Source organism: Mirounga angustirostris, unplaced genomic scaffold, assembly GCF_029215605.1.
Source record: "Mirounga angustirostris isolate CCGP_5_RB_7025 unplaced genomic scaffold, mMirAng1.0.hap1 SCAF_17, whole genome shotgun sequence".
NCBI classification, from domain to species: domain Eukaryota; kingdom Metazoa; phylum Chordata; class Mammalia; order Carnivora; family Phocidae; genus Mirounga; species Mirounga angustirostris.
The window spans coordinates 57506859-57526569 of record NW_026991725.1 but is presented as its reverse complement, the minus strand read 5'-3'; the positions used below and the strand labels follow the sequence as shown (position 1 = coordinate 57526569).

General features: G+C 47.1%; 1 protein-coding gene across 4 annotated transcripts in view; it reads right to left on the bottom strand.

Annotated features, from left to right (window-relative positions):
- The window catches only part of DHRS7B (dehydrogenase/reductase 7B), an 84872-nt gene that overhangs the window by 14318 nt on the left and 50843 nt on the right, over nt 1-19711 (bottom strand). For all 4 annotated transcript variants that reach the window (XM_054511007.2, XM_045889685.3, XM_045889686.3 and 1 more), the window contains 4 exons: nt 16655-16871; nt 15954-16046; nt 5199-5351; nt 744-3532 (listed from right to left, as the gene is read on the bottom strand). In XM_054511007.2, coding sequence (XP_054366982.1) covers nt 3327-3532; nt 5199-5351; nt 15954-16046; nt 16655-16871 — 669 coding nt within the window. In that variant the 3' untranslated portion in view covers nt 744-3326. The remainder of the gene's footprint in view (nt 1-743; nt 3533-5198; nt 5352-15953; nt 16047-16654; nt 16872-19711) is intronic.

Below are 19711 nucleotides of genomic sequence, written 5' to 3'. Positions count from 1 at the left end.
TCGGGTGTCTGACAGCTGGCTCCCAGGCCGGCCGGGCACGAATGGCAGGTGTCTTGTAATAAACGGCGCAGATTTGGAAAGGGAGCCCCATGCTCTGCCGGCAAGCCAGATTTCATGGGGGAGGTGGCTGGAAGCCGACAAGCAGTAGCCGTCTTGGTCGGGTCAGCTGAGCAGAAGTCCTCACCAGGAAGAGAAGCCAAGTGCAAGCAAGCTGGCTCCAGATGCGCTGAATACAGTGATTCTGGTCAGGTGGACTAGCCCAGATTCTGACATACCAGCGCAGTTCCGAGTGCCCTGCCAAGGTGAGGACTCAGGCCTGCCGCGGAGGGCAGAGCAGGACTTTGGTGCTCTAGGCCTCTCTACGCGAGCAGCGGCCCCGCTCGGCTGGGAAGGAGAGCGGCAGGAGCGCACCTCCGGCGCCTGGAAGGCTTCTCTGTTTCTGCCGCCTTCCTAATTACACGGCACCGTCGAGTGGGTTACGCTCCTCGTGACGTGCCGCAGGGCTCTGGACACGGCCTTAGGGAACTGCCAACTGGGAAACAGGCCGAGTCAGCTGGGCCTTGCCTGCGAAGTGCACACACCAGGCCTGTGTGTGTCCACGTGCGCCAATGCATCGCGCCAGTAACCCAGTTACAGGCATCTTGTTTGAACTGCCCACTCACCCCAATTTCAGAGACGAGCAAAGAGCCTTTAGGAAGGTCAGCTCGAGAAGTGCGGAGGGGCAGACCGCGGCGAACACTTACCGGCTCTCTCCGTAGCCTGTCCGCTCCCTCCCAAGCGTCCACGTCTGGTTCAGCAGCTGCGGGGCCCCACGAAGGAGGGAAGGGAAGTGGCGTCCCTGGTGCCTGCTGGTGGCAGCTGCGCGCTCCCTGTCCCGTCTGACCACTCGGGAGCCGCGCACAGATGTGCAGCGCTGCTGGCTGGAAACTCACGTGCGCGTGCTTCGGCCCTCGGCCCGGGAAACCCCAGGAGGCCCACAGAGCAGAGTGGAAAGTGCCTTTGAACTTTATGTGCGGGCAGAACCAATGCAGAGCTTTTCCAACCTACCCCCAATCCACGGTGGGGGAGGGGTGGAAAAACCCTTGAGGACAGAAAAGAGAAATGGCAACAGCACCACCCCTGCCCCTGGTGGCCGATGTTCATATTCAAACACTGGCTTGAAAGCAAGAGTGGGGTCCTGGCCGGGGCACAGTGTGTGTGTGTGGGGGGCTCGCCCTCCCGGGCGGGGAGCCCCACCTTCACGCCAGCGTGCCCTCCAGAGCACTGACGTCGCTGGCCCTCCTCAGTCCTCTCCCTCGTTTCCGAGGCCACAAAGAGCATCTGTGCGGCGGGAGCGCATCTTTACTACCTCTGCGGTATGGCCGACGTCCTCAGGAGCAGCCGGGCCTTGGACAGCGTCTGCCAGGCGGCCGGACGTAGCTAGCTTTTCATGATTGGTTGTGCTGCATTTGCTATTGATACGGTAGAATATAAAGTTTCTGAAGTAAGTTTAAGAAAGTGAGTGTGAGTCTTTAAAAATATGAGGTCAATAAACATCCAGTGGTTTGGAATCGGGCTCAGGGCTCGTGTGTGGGTTAAGAGACCCTTCGTGTCTGCTCCGAGCTCTGCGTACGGACCCGCGCCTGGGTCGGGGCTTGGTGGGCCCCCAAAGCAACGCCCTCCGCAGCGGAGTGGGTGCCATGTTTTGATGACGGACTGTGTGGCTGCTAAGCATGTGTTCTTTAGAGGACAGCAGGTCACACCAGTGTCCAGTTGCTGCCCGTTTTGTTTAACGGAGAGAAAAGGACAGCACCTGGGTCCGGGCCCCGCTGAAAGTGCCAGTCAGCTGAGTGCCCAAGGACAGATGTTCTCCCGTTCCCATTTGGACGCACGCCTTCCTCTGTCACTGCCTTTCCTGCGGACGTGCTGTGCACTTGACAATTTTATTCCCTCTCACGGTAGGCTTTAAAGTGGCCACTACGGCTGTCGTGGGTCCAGCTCTTCCCTGGCTCCAACAGCCCTGACGTGAACAGTAAGATCGTTCTCTCCCGCGTTAGGAGGAAGTAGATGGCTTCGGTGGAAAATGAAGAGCTGCCCCGGATGTCCGGGTGCACACTTCCACCACGGGCCCCTGCAATGTTCAGGCAGCGCTGGGAGCTGGGGAAGGTCACCAGAGCTAATGCCCCACTCCTTGTCCTCCTGCTCCCAGGAAACTCGAGAGCCTCAAACACTAACCATAGGTTGGCTTTGGCCATTTTTATTTCAGGGACAGCTGTTTAAGATACAAGCTCTGCAGGGCCAGAGTTAGGACACAGCGTAAGATGCCGCTATGACGTGCTAGGACATTTTTATTCCACATCGGGGAAGCCATACCATATACCCACAATTTCCACTTTCAGCCTAATAGGAAAAGTTTCATTCTAAACTTCAAGTATGACGTCGATTTACTCACTGAACTTCAACCATGTATTTTTAATAAATCAGAAAGGTGGAACCAAGCATCCCTTCTGGCTCCGCTCCAACAGGCACAGCTAACAAATGACTTCTGTCACCGGGGGCCACCTGCGGCCTCAGAACCCCCCCCCCAGCTGACCGGGCTTCGGAGTCTCACTTCCTAGAGATCTGCGGGACCATCCGGGTGGTTTTCCTCTCCCTTTTGGCTGCCGTGTCCTTGTACATTCATCTTCTGCTTGAAGTGGGGCCTGGTCTACACGGCTTCAGGTGAGAGTGCACAGGGAAACCGGGGAATTCCTTTTAGTTACTAAAGCCAGCATCACTTGGGTTACGTGGAAAGACGGAACACACAGGAGCCCATTTGTTGTGTTGGATGACGGACTGTAGGACCCTGACGGTGGATATGGATGACGGCTTCTTAAAAGGACAGCCTGCTCCCTTGAGTACTGCAGGTGACTCTGCCAAAACCATTAGTTTGTGATCCAGATCAGTCAAATATGAGAAGTGGGTCACATGATGTCAGGATGTCTTCCGTCTTCAAGACTGACACACTTTTTAGGAGCTGGCTGAGGCTGGAATTCAAAGGAGGCATGGTGCTGGCAGCCCTCGAGGACTACAACTCTTAACCGTTCATTCATTTATTTCAGAGTCTTAGTTTAAACCCAGCTCCACATTTGTTCCTTAAGGTTTACCCCTCACCCCTAAGAAGCTGGTTGCCCTTTTTGGTTCTCATTCTATTAGCAGGGGCCTAGCCAGGGATCTTCAGAAGTGTGTGTTCCATCTTTCCCACCCGTAAGACAAATATCCAGTAAGGTTTCAACAAATGCAGCCGCCCCTTATCGAGGAGCTGCACCCAGCCAGGTGCTGCTCCCTAGCCCAGATGGGATGCGCCACTAGGAGTTCTTGGACTTCCGCTCCTTTCTGGCCCTGGAGGCCATGAGGCTGAAGAAGAGCCCAGGAGCCAGAGTTCGCAGATAAATGGCCAAGGAAGGCAACAGGTCGGCCAGGATCACATCCTTCTTTTTCTTCCCCACGGCAGCCAGAACATCTCGGGCCACCTCCACAGGGCTTCGGCCTTGGGCCGTGGTCTTGTCCATAACTAAAATAAAGAAAACAAAAGAAAGTCATGAACTAGAAAGCAGAAGTCCCTCTCTCAAGGACTTGAGCGGACATGGACCAATGTCAGCTGGGTTTGCTAAATTTCCCACCATGAAGCTCTTTCCACCGTCTGTTGGGAGGCACGTGGTATGCCACCATCCCTGACTATTCTGTACTCCCAAGAAATGAGGAAGCCATCTGCAGTTCAGTGTGTGTGAGCGGGGAAAGGGAGAATGAGGGTGAGACGTGGGAACGAGGTAGATGAGGCCTCTCAGCGCTTAGGAACTGGTAGTCCATGACAAAGGCCAAAGGCCAGGCCGCATGGGGTCCCAAAGAGTGAGCCCTTCACACACAGTGATTCTGGACCTTGGGAATTGTCCATTGGCACCAACAACACAGGATGGTGTGGTGCTGAGTTGGTCTTGAGTAGCCTGGCCTGAGGTCTGCCAGACGGGGAATGGGAAAAGACTAGGAGTGCCCACCGCAGTGAGAGTGAAGTGACTCAGGAATAGATGGCACGGTTCCCCCGTCATGTGTTAACTGGACAAGCACCAGTAAGAAAGCCTTGGTTTGTTTGCGGTGTTACAGCTGCAGGGAGTTTAGGAGGTGTTTGGCTGGTTGACACCAACATTCTCTCCTAGTAATCTGACAATTTTGCCCACAAAGTGGAACTAGATGGCGGGCGGAGAAGAGAGGCCACCAGCACAGGCCATTTGCGACCACCAGTTAGCTGTCCAAACTGCATGAGCTTCCTCACCAGTATCTGTTCTCATTGTGTTTCTGTAAACACAAAATAGGAAGTTTCTGACTGTTGATTATTTTTAAATGTCACAGACAGAATTGTTAAAAAAGGATTCTTCTAGGTATAAATAAGTGTGAACCTCTCTGACTCTATGCTTCTGTATGGTTCCTGCTGACCTGCTGAGTGAGCAGCTATCCAGGGCCTGCGCGGTCGTGGTTCAGGTCTGGCTGGGGTGGGGTGTAGGACCTGCAGGCCCCTGCTGAACACCAGAGCACAGGCCCAAGAGGGCACATCCAGGGAGGCAGGACATGACAGGTCACTTCTCAAGACGTGGGGCCATGCAAGCGTGGGGAAGCAGAGCCAGCCCATCAACAGCACGTGTGGGCAGCGGTCCTGGGAGGCTGGGGCCAGGCCGTTCAGCCCACTGGTGCTGACTGCGTGTCAGCTCACCATGCCTTTGGCTGAAGCAAGCTGGAGACTGAGACCTGCACCCCCAGCCTCACCCCAGAAGGCTGCACTCTTTCCTTTGAGCACCCTGAAATCAGTCATTTCTCAAGCACACTGAGGGGGGAATACTTTGGGCCAAGCAACCCCTACTTTCCATGAAGTTAATCCACTTTAATTTTACTTTAATTTACTTTAATTTGGAAGCTTGGCCTTCCAACTCCTTCAAAGGACTCAAAGTCCTGGCCACCAGGGACCCTGTTCCGACAGCTGCGATGGTGATGCTCAGGCTAAGGATGGCTCAAGGTAAATGACCACTAATCAACAGTATGTATTAACCAATACCCACACATCAAGGTTTTTGGTTTGAAAAATTACATTCCAAATGAAAATAACCAAAGAATCACCAGGGAAGAGAAGCACATCTCACTGTGGCCAACCAACAGCTTCTCATGGAACAAAAGAGAAACCAGGGCCTCACCTCCGTATGTGGACCCGTCGGCAGTGACGGCATTGAGAGAGAGGTTGGTGTGGATGTAGCCAGGGCTGATGACAGTCACCTCGATCTCATACTGCTCCATCTCGGCACGAAGACAGTCAAAGAATGCCTGGGTTGCATGTTTGGAGGCTGCATCTGCAAAGGTTCATGGCCAGACACACAGGTGAGGGAGAGGGCCTGGGACAGACAGGCCCACAGATTCATTCCCATTCATTCTCTTTGATTTAAAAACTGATACTACAATTTAAGATTACAGTATTACAGCAGTGTTCATTTCCTGAGTTAGGGAAGCGCATTGTATCCTTGTTCTCAGGAAATACCCTGAACTGTGTAGGAGTAAAGGCGTGTCATGTCTCCAACCTTCTTTCAAGTGGGTCAGGACAAAAACCTAGAAATTTTATATACACACACATGTGCATACATACACACAACACACACAGACTAGGATAAAGCAAATACGGTCAAATGTTAACAACTGGGGAATCTGTATGAAGGGGGCCATGGGAGTTCTTTGTAATGTTCCTCTGACTTTTAAATAAAAAAAATTTTTTTAAAGATGTATTTATTTATTTTAGAGAGAGTGCAAGAGTGTGAGGGGGGGGCAGGGCAGAAGGCGACGGAGAGAACCTCAAGCAGACTCCCCGCTGAGCACGGAGCCCAACGCAGGGCTTGACCTCCGCCCCATGAGATCACAACCTGAGCAGAAATCACAAGTCAGACATTCAACCAACTGAGCCACCCAGATGCCCTGAAATCTGCAGTTATTCTAACGTTAAGAGTTTAAAAAAAAAACCAAAAAAAATTAATGCCTACTAGGTAAAACATTTACACAGGACAGAGGATATGAAGTAAAAAATGAAGGTCTTCCTTCTGTCTTCCAGTTCCATTCTCCAGAGGTCACCTATGCTTTCGGTTTCTCAGGATTTACTTTTTATATATCCTATGTTCATATAAAGAATTTTGTGAGCTCATACCGTTTATATTATTCCTGCAAGTAGCTCTCTTCACCCAGTGGCGCAGAGCGAGCAGTCTCTGTGCCGCCCATGCAGGCCCACCATGCTTCCACGGGTCACGGGACCACAGAAGCGGCCCAGCCACGGGACTTTGTGGGTGGTTTCCAGGTTTGTCACTGAAGTAGCGCTACCAGGGGGCATCCCCGCAGGCCTGGGAGTGTGCGTATGAAATCCATGCCTGGCTTTCTTATGTATTTGGTCTGACAAACCTCCATGGAGGGGCTCTCCATTGGGAAAAGCTACCGAGTGTGCTCCCCCCGGAGCCACCGAGCCACAGCTGCTCTTCAGCCATGGCTCCAAACATGCTGACAGGTGCTCTGCGAGGGGACAGAGTGACCCGACAATGACATTCTTGGAAAACACAGGGCATCTCCACCGAAAATCAGTTTCCTCCCATTCAGACTTCTAAATGTTTTAGTCTTAGGAAAGGAGACTCCATCAGCCAAGAAAACAGGAAGGGAAGAAGCAAGGAAGTGTCCCAGCGAGTCGCATGAGAAATTCCAGGGTCGGAACTCACTGCAGCAGCTTGAGTCCAGCAGCTTCGCTGTGGGCCAGGTTGCTGGGGGCTGACGGCGTAGTTTGTGGGTAGGCAGGTGGAGAGCTTCTCCTATCAGTTGTGATCCCAGGGGTGTAGCCTAAGCCGAGGACTGAGAAGAGTCATCCTGGGGGTCCCCCAGAATAGAAGGCCACACCCGGCTGACTGGTCTCACGGAGTCTCAGGCTGTAGGTCCTCAGCCAGGCTCTGCTGACCTACACCCTCACCACGGCTGGCAGCAGGGAGCCCGCCGAGCCACAGGGCACGGGGCTCGACACACCACCCGGATCATCTCACTTGGTTCTCACAACAGCAGTGGGAGGCCAGGGAGCTGCTCTCCCATTTCACAGACGAGAACACCGCTGCTCACCAGGATCAACCAACACGCCCAGGCGTGCTGCCACATTCGGTCTGCTTGTTAGGGAGTGCCCGGACCAACTATGTGTGATCTACTTACGGGCACAGGCCGAGCGGAGAACAGAATTCAGAGATTGAATCAAAGCAAAGGCTGGAAGTTTGCCTTTATCCTGATTTACCCATTATCAACATTTCACCTCACTTGCGTTCTCATTTGTGATTCTATCCATTCCTGGACCACTAGAGCTGCCTTTGATAGTTGTCCTGTGCTGTCAGAGCTGAAACAGAACGCCGGCAAACAGGAACATAACCAGCATAGACACAAATATGGCTAGGGTGCTTCCCAATTCACAAAGGACTTTCCATCTCCACATGTCTCATTTCATCTTTAACACATCTCCGTGGAGCGTGTATGAGAGCTGTCAGTCTCTTAACAAGCAAGGAAATGGGGGGGGAGTAGTCAGACAAGTTAGATTACTTGTCCAAGGACATGCAACTAGAGCCACAAGGCAGAGCAGAGGGTCCTCTCTTGACAGAAAGAGGATGTCTTTGTGAAAGTTCCAGTTCAGCCGCGCCGTGTCATCCAGCTGGATGGCTGCTACTGTCCTTTCAAAATGCTGACCCAGCTCTGCTCTCCCTTCCCTCGCTGCCAAGTCTGCAGCTGCATGAGGCAGAGGCCAGCACTTGGGAGGTGGTGAGAGCAGATGAGGCTGCTACAGGTCAGTCTTGCAGAGGGTGGAGCGAAGAACGGAACTACCGGGGCAGTTTGTGAAATCACCTTTACACTCTGTTAACACCCCCGTTTGTTTGCTGGTACAAGACGAAGGCAGACAGATGGGTGAAATGAGATCTCAAACGTTTGGTGCACGCACACACATGGAGGTGAGAGTGTGAACTGGAAGTCAATCTGGCAGTTCTATTTTTCGGTCCGACTTACTATTTCCACTTTTTGGAGACCCTCCCATGAGTGACCAGAGATGGGAGTATTTAAGGATATTCTGGGTAGCACATCATTGCTACTGGGCAAGAACTGAAGGGAAAGTAATCCTCGTGTGTCCAGGAAAGTGGCTAAATCACTCACGTCACATCCATTCAATGAGTTACTACATACCCACTTAAGAGGATCAAGTGAACTGCGTATGCTGATATGGAAAGTTGTATCGTCTGGAAAACTACATCAAAACCTAATGATGTAAGATGGCGGAGGAGTAGGAGACCTGGATTTCGTCTCTTCTCAGGAATTCAGCTGGATAAGGATCAAACCATTCTGAACACCTACAAACTCAACAGGAGATCGAAGAAAAGAAGAGCAACAACTCTCTCATCAGAAAAGCGACCACTTTCTGGAAGGTAGGACGTGAGGAGAAGTGAATCCGAGGCGATATTCGGGAGGATAGACGGCGGGGGAGGGGCCTCCGGCGGCCGCTTCTGGCAAGTGATAGAGCCCTGGGGCCCAAAATCGGAACTTTTAAAAGTCTGCTCCGCCGAGGGACGTCACTCTGGTGGCTAAGAGGGGGGTGGAACCCTCCGGGACAGTGTGGTCTCAGGACCCTTGGGGTCACAGAAAGACCGGGGGTGCCTGAGTGCGGCAGAGCTCCCAGGTAACAGAGCAGGGAAGCCGGCTGCAGAGGCGGAGCCCAGGCGCGGGCTCTCAGCTCGGGGTGGCCATAAACCGTGATCCGCGGCCCAGTCGGGCCCCTGCTCCTCCAGCAGGGACCCCACAAGTGGCAGATCCAGGGAGATTCACCTTCCTCCCCCGGGAGGAGCCGCGCGGGAGTGCACTGCAGGGATCTGGTGGGTTTGGAGACTCCACCCGGGCTCGGGTGCCGGAGACAGAGGTGCGCGGTCACAGGCCAGGCGAGCACGGGGTGCGGCCGGAGAGCGGGGAGACGGGAGTGACTGACTGCTTTTCTCTGGGGGCTCACTGAGGAGCGGGGCCCGAGTTCTCGGCTCCTCCGGGGCGGAGATTGGGAGGCCGCCATTTTCACTCTCCGCCTCCAAAGCTGTACGGAAAGCTCGCAGGGAACAAAAGCCCCGGAGAGCAAACCCGAGCAGGTTACTCAGCCGGGAGGGGGCAAGGGCGGGGCACTTCCGCCTCCGGCAGAGACATTTGGAAACCACGGCAACAGGCCCCTCCCCAGAAGATCAGCGAGAACAGCCAGCCAAGACCAAGTTCACCGATCAATGAGAATGGCAGAACTCCACTGCTAGGGGACTACTGCACATAGAATTCACAGCTTTTTTACCATGATTCTTTAGTCTTTCAAAGTTAATTTTTTTAACTGTTTTTTTTTTTTTGAGTTTTTCTTTTTCCCTTTTTCAACCAACATCTTATCAATCCCTTTTTTTAAAAAAACATTTTTATTTTTCATTTTTAGAGTCATATTCTATCCCTTCATAGTAGTTACCCGTATTTTTGGCATATATATATGTTGTTCTCTCTTTAAAATTTTGAGATAGTTTCTTCTAACAGATTAAAATATACCCTAAATCTCTACTATATGGTTTTTTCTACTCCCCTGCCTGATGACATTCTCTCCCTTTTTTTTTCTTTTTTCTTTTTTTAAATCCTCTTCTTTTTTCAAACAACTTCTTATCAATTCCTTTTATAAAATTTTTTATAATTTCCATCTTTACAGTCATATTCCATCCCTTCATCATATCAACCCTTATTTTTGTACATATATAAATTTTTCTTTCTTTAAAATTTTGGGAGGCACTTTCTTCTAACAGACCAAAATACACCCCAAATCTAGTGTGTGGCACTGATCTATATACCACCCTGATCATATTTGATCACATTCTGGTTTTTTTTGTTGTCGTTGTTTTGTTTTGTTTGTTTTTGTCTGTTTTTATCTTTATCTTTTTCTTTTTTTTTTCTTTTTCTCTTTTCTCTCTTTCCGTTTCTTTTTCCACTGCTTTAGGTCTTTTCTGATTTGTTTAGAGTATATTTTCTGGGGACGTGGTTACTCTGCTAGCATTTTGTTCTCTCATTAATCTATTCTCCTCTGCACAAAATGACAAGACGGAAAAAATCACCTCAACAAAAAGAACAAGACGTAGTACTGACTACCAGGGACCTACTCAATACGGACATTAGTACAATGTCAGATCTAGAGTTCAGAATCATCACTTTAAAGATACTAGCTGGGCTTGAAAAAAATATGGAAGTTATTAGAGAAACCCTTTCTGGAGAAGTAAAAGAGCTAAAATCTAACCAAGTAGAAATCAAAAAGGCTATTAATGAGGTGCAATCAAAAATGGGGGCGCTAACTGCTAGGATAAATGAGGCAGAAGAGAGAATCAGTAATATAGAAGACCAAATGATGGAAAATAAAGAGGCTGAGAAAAAGAGAGAGAAACAACTACTGGATCACGAGGGCAGAATTCGAGAGATAAGTGATACCATAAGACGAAACAACATTAGAATAATTGGGATCCCAGAAGAAGAAGAAAGAGAGAGAGGGGCAGAAGGTATAATGGAGCAAATTATAGCAGAGAACTTCCCTAATTTGGGGAAGGAAACAGGCATCAAAATCCAGGAAGCACAGAGAACCCCTCTCAAAATCAATAAAAATAGGTCAACACCCCGACATCTAATAGTAAAACTTACGAGTCTCATAGACAAAGAGAAAATCCTGAAAGCAGCTCGGGAGAAGAGATATGTAACCTACAATGGTAGAAACATTAGACTGGCAACAGACCTATCCACAGAGACCTGGCAGGCCAGAAAGGACTGGCAGGATATATTCAGAGCACTAAATGAGAAAAATATGCAGCCAAGAATACTATATCCAACTAGGCTGTCATTGAACATTGAAGGAGAGATAAAAAGCTTCCAGGAAGCTTCCAGGAATTTGCGAACACAAAACCAGCCCTACAAGAAATCTTGAAAGGGGTCCTCTAAGCAAAGAGAGACCCTAAAAGCAACATAGACCAGAAAGGAACACAGACAATATACGGTAACAGTCACCTTACAGGCAATACAATGGCACTAAATTCCTGTCTTTCAATAGTTACCCTGAATGTAAATGGGCTAAATGCTCCAATCAAAAGACACAGGCTATCAGACTGGATTAAAAAACAAGACCCATCGATATGCTGTCTTCAAGAGACTCATTTGAGAACCAAAGACACCCCCAGATTGAAAGTGAGGGGGTGGAAAACCATTTACCATGCTAATGGACACCAAAAGAAAGCTGGGGTGGCAATCCTTATATCAGACAAATTAGATTTTAAACCAAAGACTGTAATAAGAGATGAGGAAGGACATTATATCCTACTTAAAGGGTCTATCCAACAAGAAGATCTAACAATTGTAAATATCTATGCCCCTAACATGGGAGCAGCCAATTATATAAGGCAATTAATAACAAAAGCAAAGAAACACATCGACAACAATACAATAATAGTGGGGGACTTTAACACCCCCCTCACTGAAATGGACAGATCATCTAAGCAAAAGATCAACAAGGAAATAAAGACTTTAAATGACACACTGGACCAAATGGACTTCACAGACATATTCAGAACATTCCATCCCAAAGCAACGGAATACACATTCTTCTCTAGTGCCCATGGAACATTCTCCAGAATCGATCACATCCTAGGTCATAAATCAGGTCTCAACTGGTACCAAAAGATTGGGATCATTCCCTGCCTATTTTCAGACCACAATGCTTTGAAACTAGAACTCAATCACAAGAGGAAAGTCGGAAAGAACTCAAATACATGGAGGCTAAAGAGCATCCTACTGAAGAATGAATGGGTCAACCAGGAAATTAAAGAAGAATTAAAAAAATACATGGAAACCAATGAAAATGAAAACACAACTATTCAAAATCTTTGGGATGCAGCAAAGGCAGTCCTAAGAGGAAAGTATATAGCAATAAAAGCCTTTCTCAAGAAACAAGAAAGGTCTCAGGTATACAACCTAACCCTCCACCTAAAGGAGCTGGAGAAAGAACAGCAAATAAAGCCTAAACCCAGCAGGAGAAGAGAAATAATAAAGATCAGAGCAGAAATCAATAAAATAGAAACTAAAAGAACAGTAGAACAGATCAATGAAACTAGGAGCTGGTTCTTTGAAAGAATTACCAAGATTGATAAACCCCTGGCCAGACTTATCAAAAAGAAAAGAGAAATGACCCAAATCAACAAAATCATGAATGAAAGAGGAGAGATCACAACCAACACCAAAGAAATACAAACAATTATAAGAACGTATTATGAGCAACTCTATGCCAGCAAATTAGATAACCTGGAAGAGATGGATGCATTCCTAGAGATGTATCAACTACCAAAACTGAACCAGGAAGAAAGAGAAAATCTGAACAGACCTATAACCACTAAGGAAATTGAAGCAGTCATCAAAAATCTCCCAAAAAACAAAAGCCCAGGGCCAGATGGCTTCCCAGGGGAATTCTACCAAACATTTAAAGAAGAATTAATACCTATTCTTCTGAAACTGTTCCAAAAAATAGGAATGGAAGGAACACTTCCAAACTCATTTTATGAGGCCAGCATTACCTTGATCCCAAAACCAGACAAAGACCCCATCAAAAAGGAGAATTACAGACCAATATCCCTGATGAACATGGATGCAAAAATTCTCACCAAAATACTAGCCAATAGGATCCAACAGTACATTAAAAGGATTATTCACCACGACCAAGTGGGATTTATCCCTGGGCTGCAAGGTTGGTTCAACATCCGCAAATCAATCAATGTGATACAATACATTAACAAAAGAAAGAACAAGAATCATATGATCCTCTCAATAGATGCAGAAAAAGCTTTTGACAAAGTACAGCATCCTTTCTTGATCAAAACTCTTCAGAGTATAGGGATAGAGGGTGCATACCTCAATATCATAAAAGCCATCTATGAAAAACCTACAGCAAATATCATTCTCAATGGGGAAAAACAGAGCTTTCCCCCTAAGGTCAGGAACGCGGCAGGGACGTCCACTATCACCACTGCTATTCAACATAGTATTGGAAGTCCTAGCCACAGCAATCAGACAACAAAAAGAAATCAAAGGCATCCAAATCGGCAAAGAAGAAGTCAAACTCTCACTGTTTGCAGATGATATGATACTTTATGTGGAAAACCCAAAAGACTCCATGCCAAAACTGTTAGAACTCATACAGGAATTCAGTAAAGTGGCAGGATATAAAATCAATGCACAGAAATCAGTAGCATTCCTATACACCAACAACAAGACAGAAGAAAGAGAAATTAAGGAGTCGATCCCATTTACAATTGCACCCAAAACCGTAAGATACCTAGGAATAAATCTAACCAAAGAGACAAAGGATCTGTACTCAGAAAACTATAAAATATTCATGAAAGAAATTGAGGAAGACACAAAGAAATGGAAAAACGTTCCATGCTCATGGATTGGAAGAACAAATATTGTGAAGATGTCAATGCTACCTAGAGCAATCTACACATTCAATGCAATCCCCATCAAAATACCATCCACTTTTTTCAAAGAAATGGAACAAATAATCCTAAAATTTATATGGAACCAGAAAAGACCCCGCATAGCCAGAGGAATGTTGAAAAAGAAGGGCAAAGCTGGTGGCATCACAATTCCGGACTTCCAGCTCTATTACAAAGCTGTCATCATCAAGACAGTATGGTACTGGCACAAAAACAGACACATAGATCAATGGAACAGAATAGAGAGCCCAGAAATGGACCCTCAACTCTATGGTCACCTCACCTTTGACAAAGCAGGAAAGAATGTCCAATGGAACAAAGACAGTCTCTTCAACAAATGGTGTTGGGAAAATTGGACAGCCACATGCAGAAGAATGAAACTGGACCATTTCCTTACACCACACACAAAAATAGACTCCAAATGGTTGAAAGACCTCAATGTGAGACAGGAGTCCATCAAAATCCTAAAGGAGAACACAGGCAGCAACCTCTTTGACCTCAGCCAAAGCAACTTCTTCCTAGAAACATCGCCAAAGGCAAGGGAAGCAAGGGCAAGAATGAACTATTGGGACTTCATCAAGATAAAAAGCTTTTGCAAAGCAAAGGAAACAGTCCACAAAACCAAAAGACAACCGACAGAATGGGAGAAGATATTTGCAAATGACATATCAGATAAAGGGCTAGTATCCAAAATCTATAAAGAACTCATCCAACTCAACACCCAAAGAACAAAGAATCCAATCAAGAAATGGGCAGAAGACATGAACAGACATTTTTCCAAAGAAGACATCCAAATGGCCAACAGACACATGAAAAAGTGCTCAATATCGCTCGGCATCAGGGAAATCCAAATCAAAACCTCAATGAGATATCACCTCACACCAGTCAGAATGGCTAAAATTAATAAGTCAGGAAACGACAGATGTTGGCGGGGATGCGGAGAAACGGGAACCCTCCTACACTGTTGGTGGGAATGCAAGCTGGTGCAGCCACTCTGGAAAACAGTATGGAGGTTCCTCAAAAAGTTGAAAATAGAGCTACCATATGATCCAGCAATTGCACTACTGGGTATTTACCCCAAAGGTACAAAAGTAGGGATCCGAAAGGGTACGTGCACCCCGATGTTTATAGCAGCAATGTCCACAACAGCCAAACTGTGGAAAGAGCCAAGATGTCCATCGACAGATGAATGGATAAAGAAGATGTGGTATATATACACAATGGAATATTATGCAGCCGTCAAAAGGAATGAGATCTTGCCATTTGCAACGACGTGGATGGAACTGGAGGGTATTATGTTGAGCGAAATAAGTCAAACAGAGAAAGACATGTATCATATGACCTCACTGATATGAGGAATTCTTAATCGCAGGAAACAAACTGAGGGTTGCTGGAGTGGGGGGTGGGGTGGGAGGGAGGGGGTGACTGGGTGATAGACACTGGGGAGGGTATGTGCTCTGGTAAGCGCTGTGAATTGTGCAAGACTGTTGAATCTCAGATCTCTACCTCTGAAACAAATAATGCAATATATGTTAAGAAAAAAAAGAAGAAGAAGAAGGTAGCAGGAGGGGAAAAACGAAGGGGGGAAATCGGAGGGGGAGATGAACCATGAGAGACGATGGACTCTGAAAAACAAACTGAGGGTTCTGGAGGGGAGGGGGGTGGGAGGATGGGTTAGCCTGGTGATGGGTATTGAGGAGGGTACATTCTGCATGGAGCACTGGGTGTTATGCACAAACAATGAATCATGAAACACTACATCTAAAACTAATGATGTAATGTATGGGGATTAACATAAGAATAAAAAAAACTAATGATGTAATGTATGGTGATTAACATAACAATAAAAAATTTTTAAAAAAGAAAGTTGTATCATTGAGTGGAATAAGCAAGCCACAAAACAGTGTGTATAATGTGATCCCACGTTTGAATGTTTGATCACAGGAAAGAGGCTGGGAGGCCTGTGCTGCACAGTGATGACGTGGAAGTGCCTGGGTGTCCACGGTGAAAAGCGGTAACGAGCTGGTGGGTGACGCACCTGTGGCACCTAGGCCCGGCCAGCCCCACACGCATGGCCCTCGCAGACTACCGCGGTGGTCCGGCGGCCCTCTGAGGCTGGGACTGGCCCGTCTCCCTCCTGCAGATGAAGACTGGGGTACAGAGCAGGAGGGACCTTTGCACAAGGTCACGTAGAGGGGTAAGGAGTAGAGCTGGGATTTGAACCCAGGCATTCTGCTCAGGAGAGCGCATTCTCGTCAGGCCCCCTCACACCCTGTGTTGAATGTCTCTCTAATGGCTGAATTCTGCATACTAAACATGCTATTTTTATAATCCTGAGAAAACAATAAGGAAGAGCACACGAGGGAGGGAGCAGGGAGTACTCACATGCTGATCGGAAAGGAATGCTGATTTTGCCCTGGATGCTGCTGATCACAACAATGTGGCCTTGTCGTCTTTTGATCATGGAGGGCAGGAGCGCTAGAGACAGACAGCGGAGCTTTAGAGACGACTTTTCTTGTGGTCACAGCAGCTAACGCTGACAGGAGGTGACCTCGCTTATTATATGCACTTAGAGCCAGGGAGGTGACGGGGAAAGCTCCGCAGGGAGCACCACGCTGGTTGGAAGTCTCAGGCCTCCTGCACCCAGCAGACCACCAGCAGGAGGGAGGAGGCCAGCAGAACAGTGGGCAGGAGGCAAGGAGGGAGGCAGGCAGAAGCCCAGTCCCTAGGAACAGTCAGCTCAGTCCCCTTCTCTAGGGAGAGCCTCTCCCCTTGAGTGATATCTGCGGCTGGGCACAAAAATGTCCCCACTTTGTATGGGCTTCCAAACACCGTGAAAAGGAAATGGATGCAATGCTGTGCAGATAAGCTGTCACTGAGGAGAACACCCTGGTTTAAGGCTAGAAAGCAGATAAAAAAAATGCAAAGGAAAGCCTGGAGAAAACAAACCGCCAAGCTGTAATGCCAACACCTATTCCAGGGTAAAACAGACAGCGACGGGCAACGTCTGGCTAAAAAGCAATCGAGTAAAGTACGAAGGGTGCCAGCATACAGTGGTCTTTTTGCTTTTACTTCAGGACTACTACCTTTCGTTAGAGCAACTGGGCCAAAGTAGTTCGTCTCCATGACTTTCTTATCCACGTCCGTGGAGGTGTCCACGATGGCGCCGCGGTAGCTGATGCCGGCGTTGTTGAGGAGCACGTCCACATGGCCAAAGCGCTGCAGGATCTCCGCCGTTGCTGCGACAATGGCCCCGGGGTCGGCGAGGTCAAAGGTCACCGTGTAAGGCCGGTGTGTCTGCACCTGGTCAAAGAGGGCAGAAACCAGATGCACCTTCAGAGGGACAGGCATGTGAGCCATGTGTCCCTGCTCCGAGTGCCACGAGCAGCCCACTGGGCGTGACGTGACCCAGGCTCTAGCACCGCTCTTCTGAAGAAATGTGGCCCGGAGCTTCCTGCGTCTGGTGCTCACATCCGACCTGGGCAACTTCTCCCCTGAACTGAAAATGAGTCGTAGAGCCAGGCTCCCCTGCCTGCCTCGGGCCAGCACCATGCTGTATGTCGTCATGACACTAAACAATGCCCCTCCTGAGAGGGGCTATCCTTCTCTGGCTGTCCTTTTTGTTCATTTGTTCATGAAACTTTTTTATAGATATCTCCTGTGTGCCAGGCACTGCGGACAGGGCAGAAAGCAAGACAGACATGGTTCCTGTCTTCCAGAAGCATACCGTCCAGTGAGGAAGACAAATTCTGTAACTGTAAAGAATATCATGAAGAAGTATAAGATGCTAGAGAAATGAATAACTGAGCCATCTAACTTACAGGACTTCCCAATGGACATGAGTTTAACAAGAGATTAAAAGGAGGGGTGGGGATGTGAAATCAGAGAAGACGGCAGAGTTGGAAGTGCCAGGAATCTGTCTTTCCACCTGGATGTTGTACTGGCAGAAACTCTCTGGAGCGACAATTTTGGAACTCTGGAGTCTAACTGAATGCTTGCAGCTTGCAGGGCAGTGCTTCCCTGGCAAATTATAGATAATTTTGGTCCATTCTACCTATCACCTTGGTGGTAGGCTTCCATCCCCCATCCCTGCATCCCTGTGGCAGGCAGCTATAGGAAAACCCATACTTCTGGGGCAGCGTGAGGGAGCCAAAATAGGCAATAAGGACCTTGTCTTTTAAAAATCAGGGTTGTGTTCTGGTGATGGATCACTGAGGTGCGGCATGGAGGCAAGTTGAATTATTTTAACCACCACTGGCTAAAATGGTTTTCAATAGATTTAAAGGAGTTAACACCTGTTGTTTTGATATTCAAAAATATAAATAAATCCCCAGAAAACATACCTGAGGAAGCCCAGATGATGGACTTACCAAAGATTTTTAAAACAAAGGTCTTAAAAGATCCTCAAAGTGCTAAAGGAAGACATGGACAAAGGCAGAAAATTGATGTATAAACAAAATGAGTATCATTAAAGAAATGCCATCAAAGAAACCAATTATAAAAAAAATTCTGGAGCTCAAAGTACAACTTCCGAAATGGAAAATACACTACAAGTATACAAAGCACATTTGAGCGAAGCAGTGGAACGGAAGAAAGGACAACTGAAGTTACTGAGTCTGAGAACAAGAAAAAAGAATGAGGAAAAGTAAACAGAGCCTAAGGGATCTGTGGGACACCATCAAGTGGATCAATAAACACACTGTGGGAATCTGAGGAGAAGAGACAGAGAGACGGGTGGAAAGAATATCTGAAGAAATAATTGCTGAAAACTTCCCAAACTTTTTTTTTTTTTTAAAGATTTTATTTATTTATTTGACAGAGAGAGACACAGTGAGACAGGAACACAAGCAGGGGGAGTGGGAGAGGGAGAAGCAGACTTCCCACCGAGCAGGGAGCCCGATGTGGGGCTTGATCCCAGAACGCTGGGATCATGACCTGAGCCAAAGGCAGGCGCTTAACGAATGAGCCACCCAGGCGCCCCACTTCCCAAACTTTATGAAAGACATGAAAACTACACATTCAAGAAGCTCAACACCAAACTGGATAAATTCAGAGGCCCATACGGAGACACATTATAATCAGTCAAAAGACAAAAAAAAAAAAAAGAGAGAGAGAGAGAATCCTAAAAACATCAAGAGAGAACTACTCTAACATAAAAGGAATTCTCAGTAAGATGATGAGCTGATGTCTCATCAGAAACCTTGGAGGCCAGAAGACAGTGGGTTGATAAAAGGGTTGAAAGAAAAAAAAAAACTGTTAACCAAGAATTCTGTATCTGGCACAACTATCCTTCAAAAAATGAGGGAGAAATTAAGATTCCCAGATGAACAAAAGCTGAGGGAGCTAGTTACCAGTAGACCTGCTCTGCCAGAAGGGCTAAAGGGAGTCCTTCAGGTTTGAAATGAAAGTAAGCTGGACAGTATAACTTGAAGCCCATATGAAGAAGATATAAAGATCTCTGGTAAAGTAAATACACGGGCAAGTATAAAAGCTACTACTGTTGTAATTTTGGCTTGTAACTCCACTTTCTACTTTCACCTTATTTAAAAGACAAATGTGTTTGAAAACTATTATTAATCTGTTAACGGGCCAAGCACTGTATGAAGATGTAACCTGTGATGTGAATAACAGAAATGGGGGAGGACAGAGCCGTAAAGCAGAAATTTTGTATGCTACGGATCCCCTTAGAAACCACACAACAATAACTATAAAATATGCACATGAGGAAATGAGAAGGAAATCAAAAACATTTCACTACAAAAAAACCAACTGAACACAAAAGACAGTAATGTAGGAAATGAGGGACAAAAAAAAGCTATAAGGCACACAGAAAACAAACAGCCAAATGGCAGAAGTTCCTCCTTACTAATAATTACTTTAAATATAAATGATTTAAACTCTCTCATCAAAACACTGATAGCTGGAATATTTTTTCAAAATCCAACTATATGCTGTCTTTAAGAGACTCATTTTACATCCAAAGATACAATTAGGTTGAAAGTGAAAGGATGAAAAAAGGTTATTCCATGTAAATAATAACCAACAGAGAGCTGGAGTGGCTGTACTAATATCGGACAAAATAGGCTTTAAATCAGAAAAGGACAAAAGGACCAAAAAGGACATTATGTGCAGGCATACCTCAG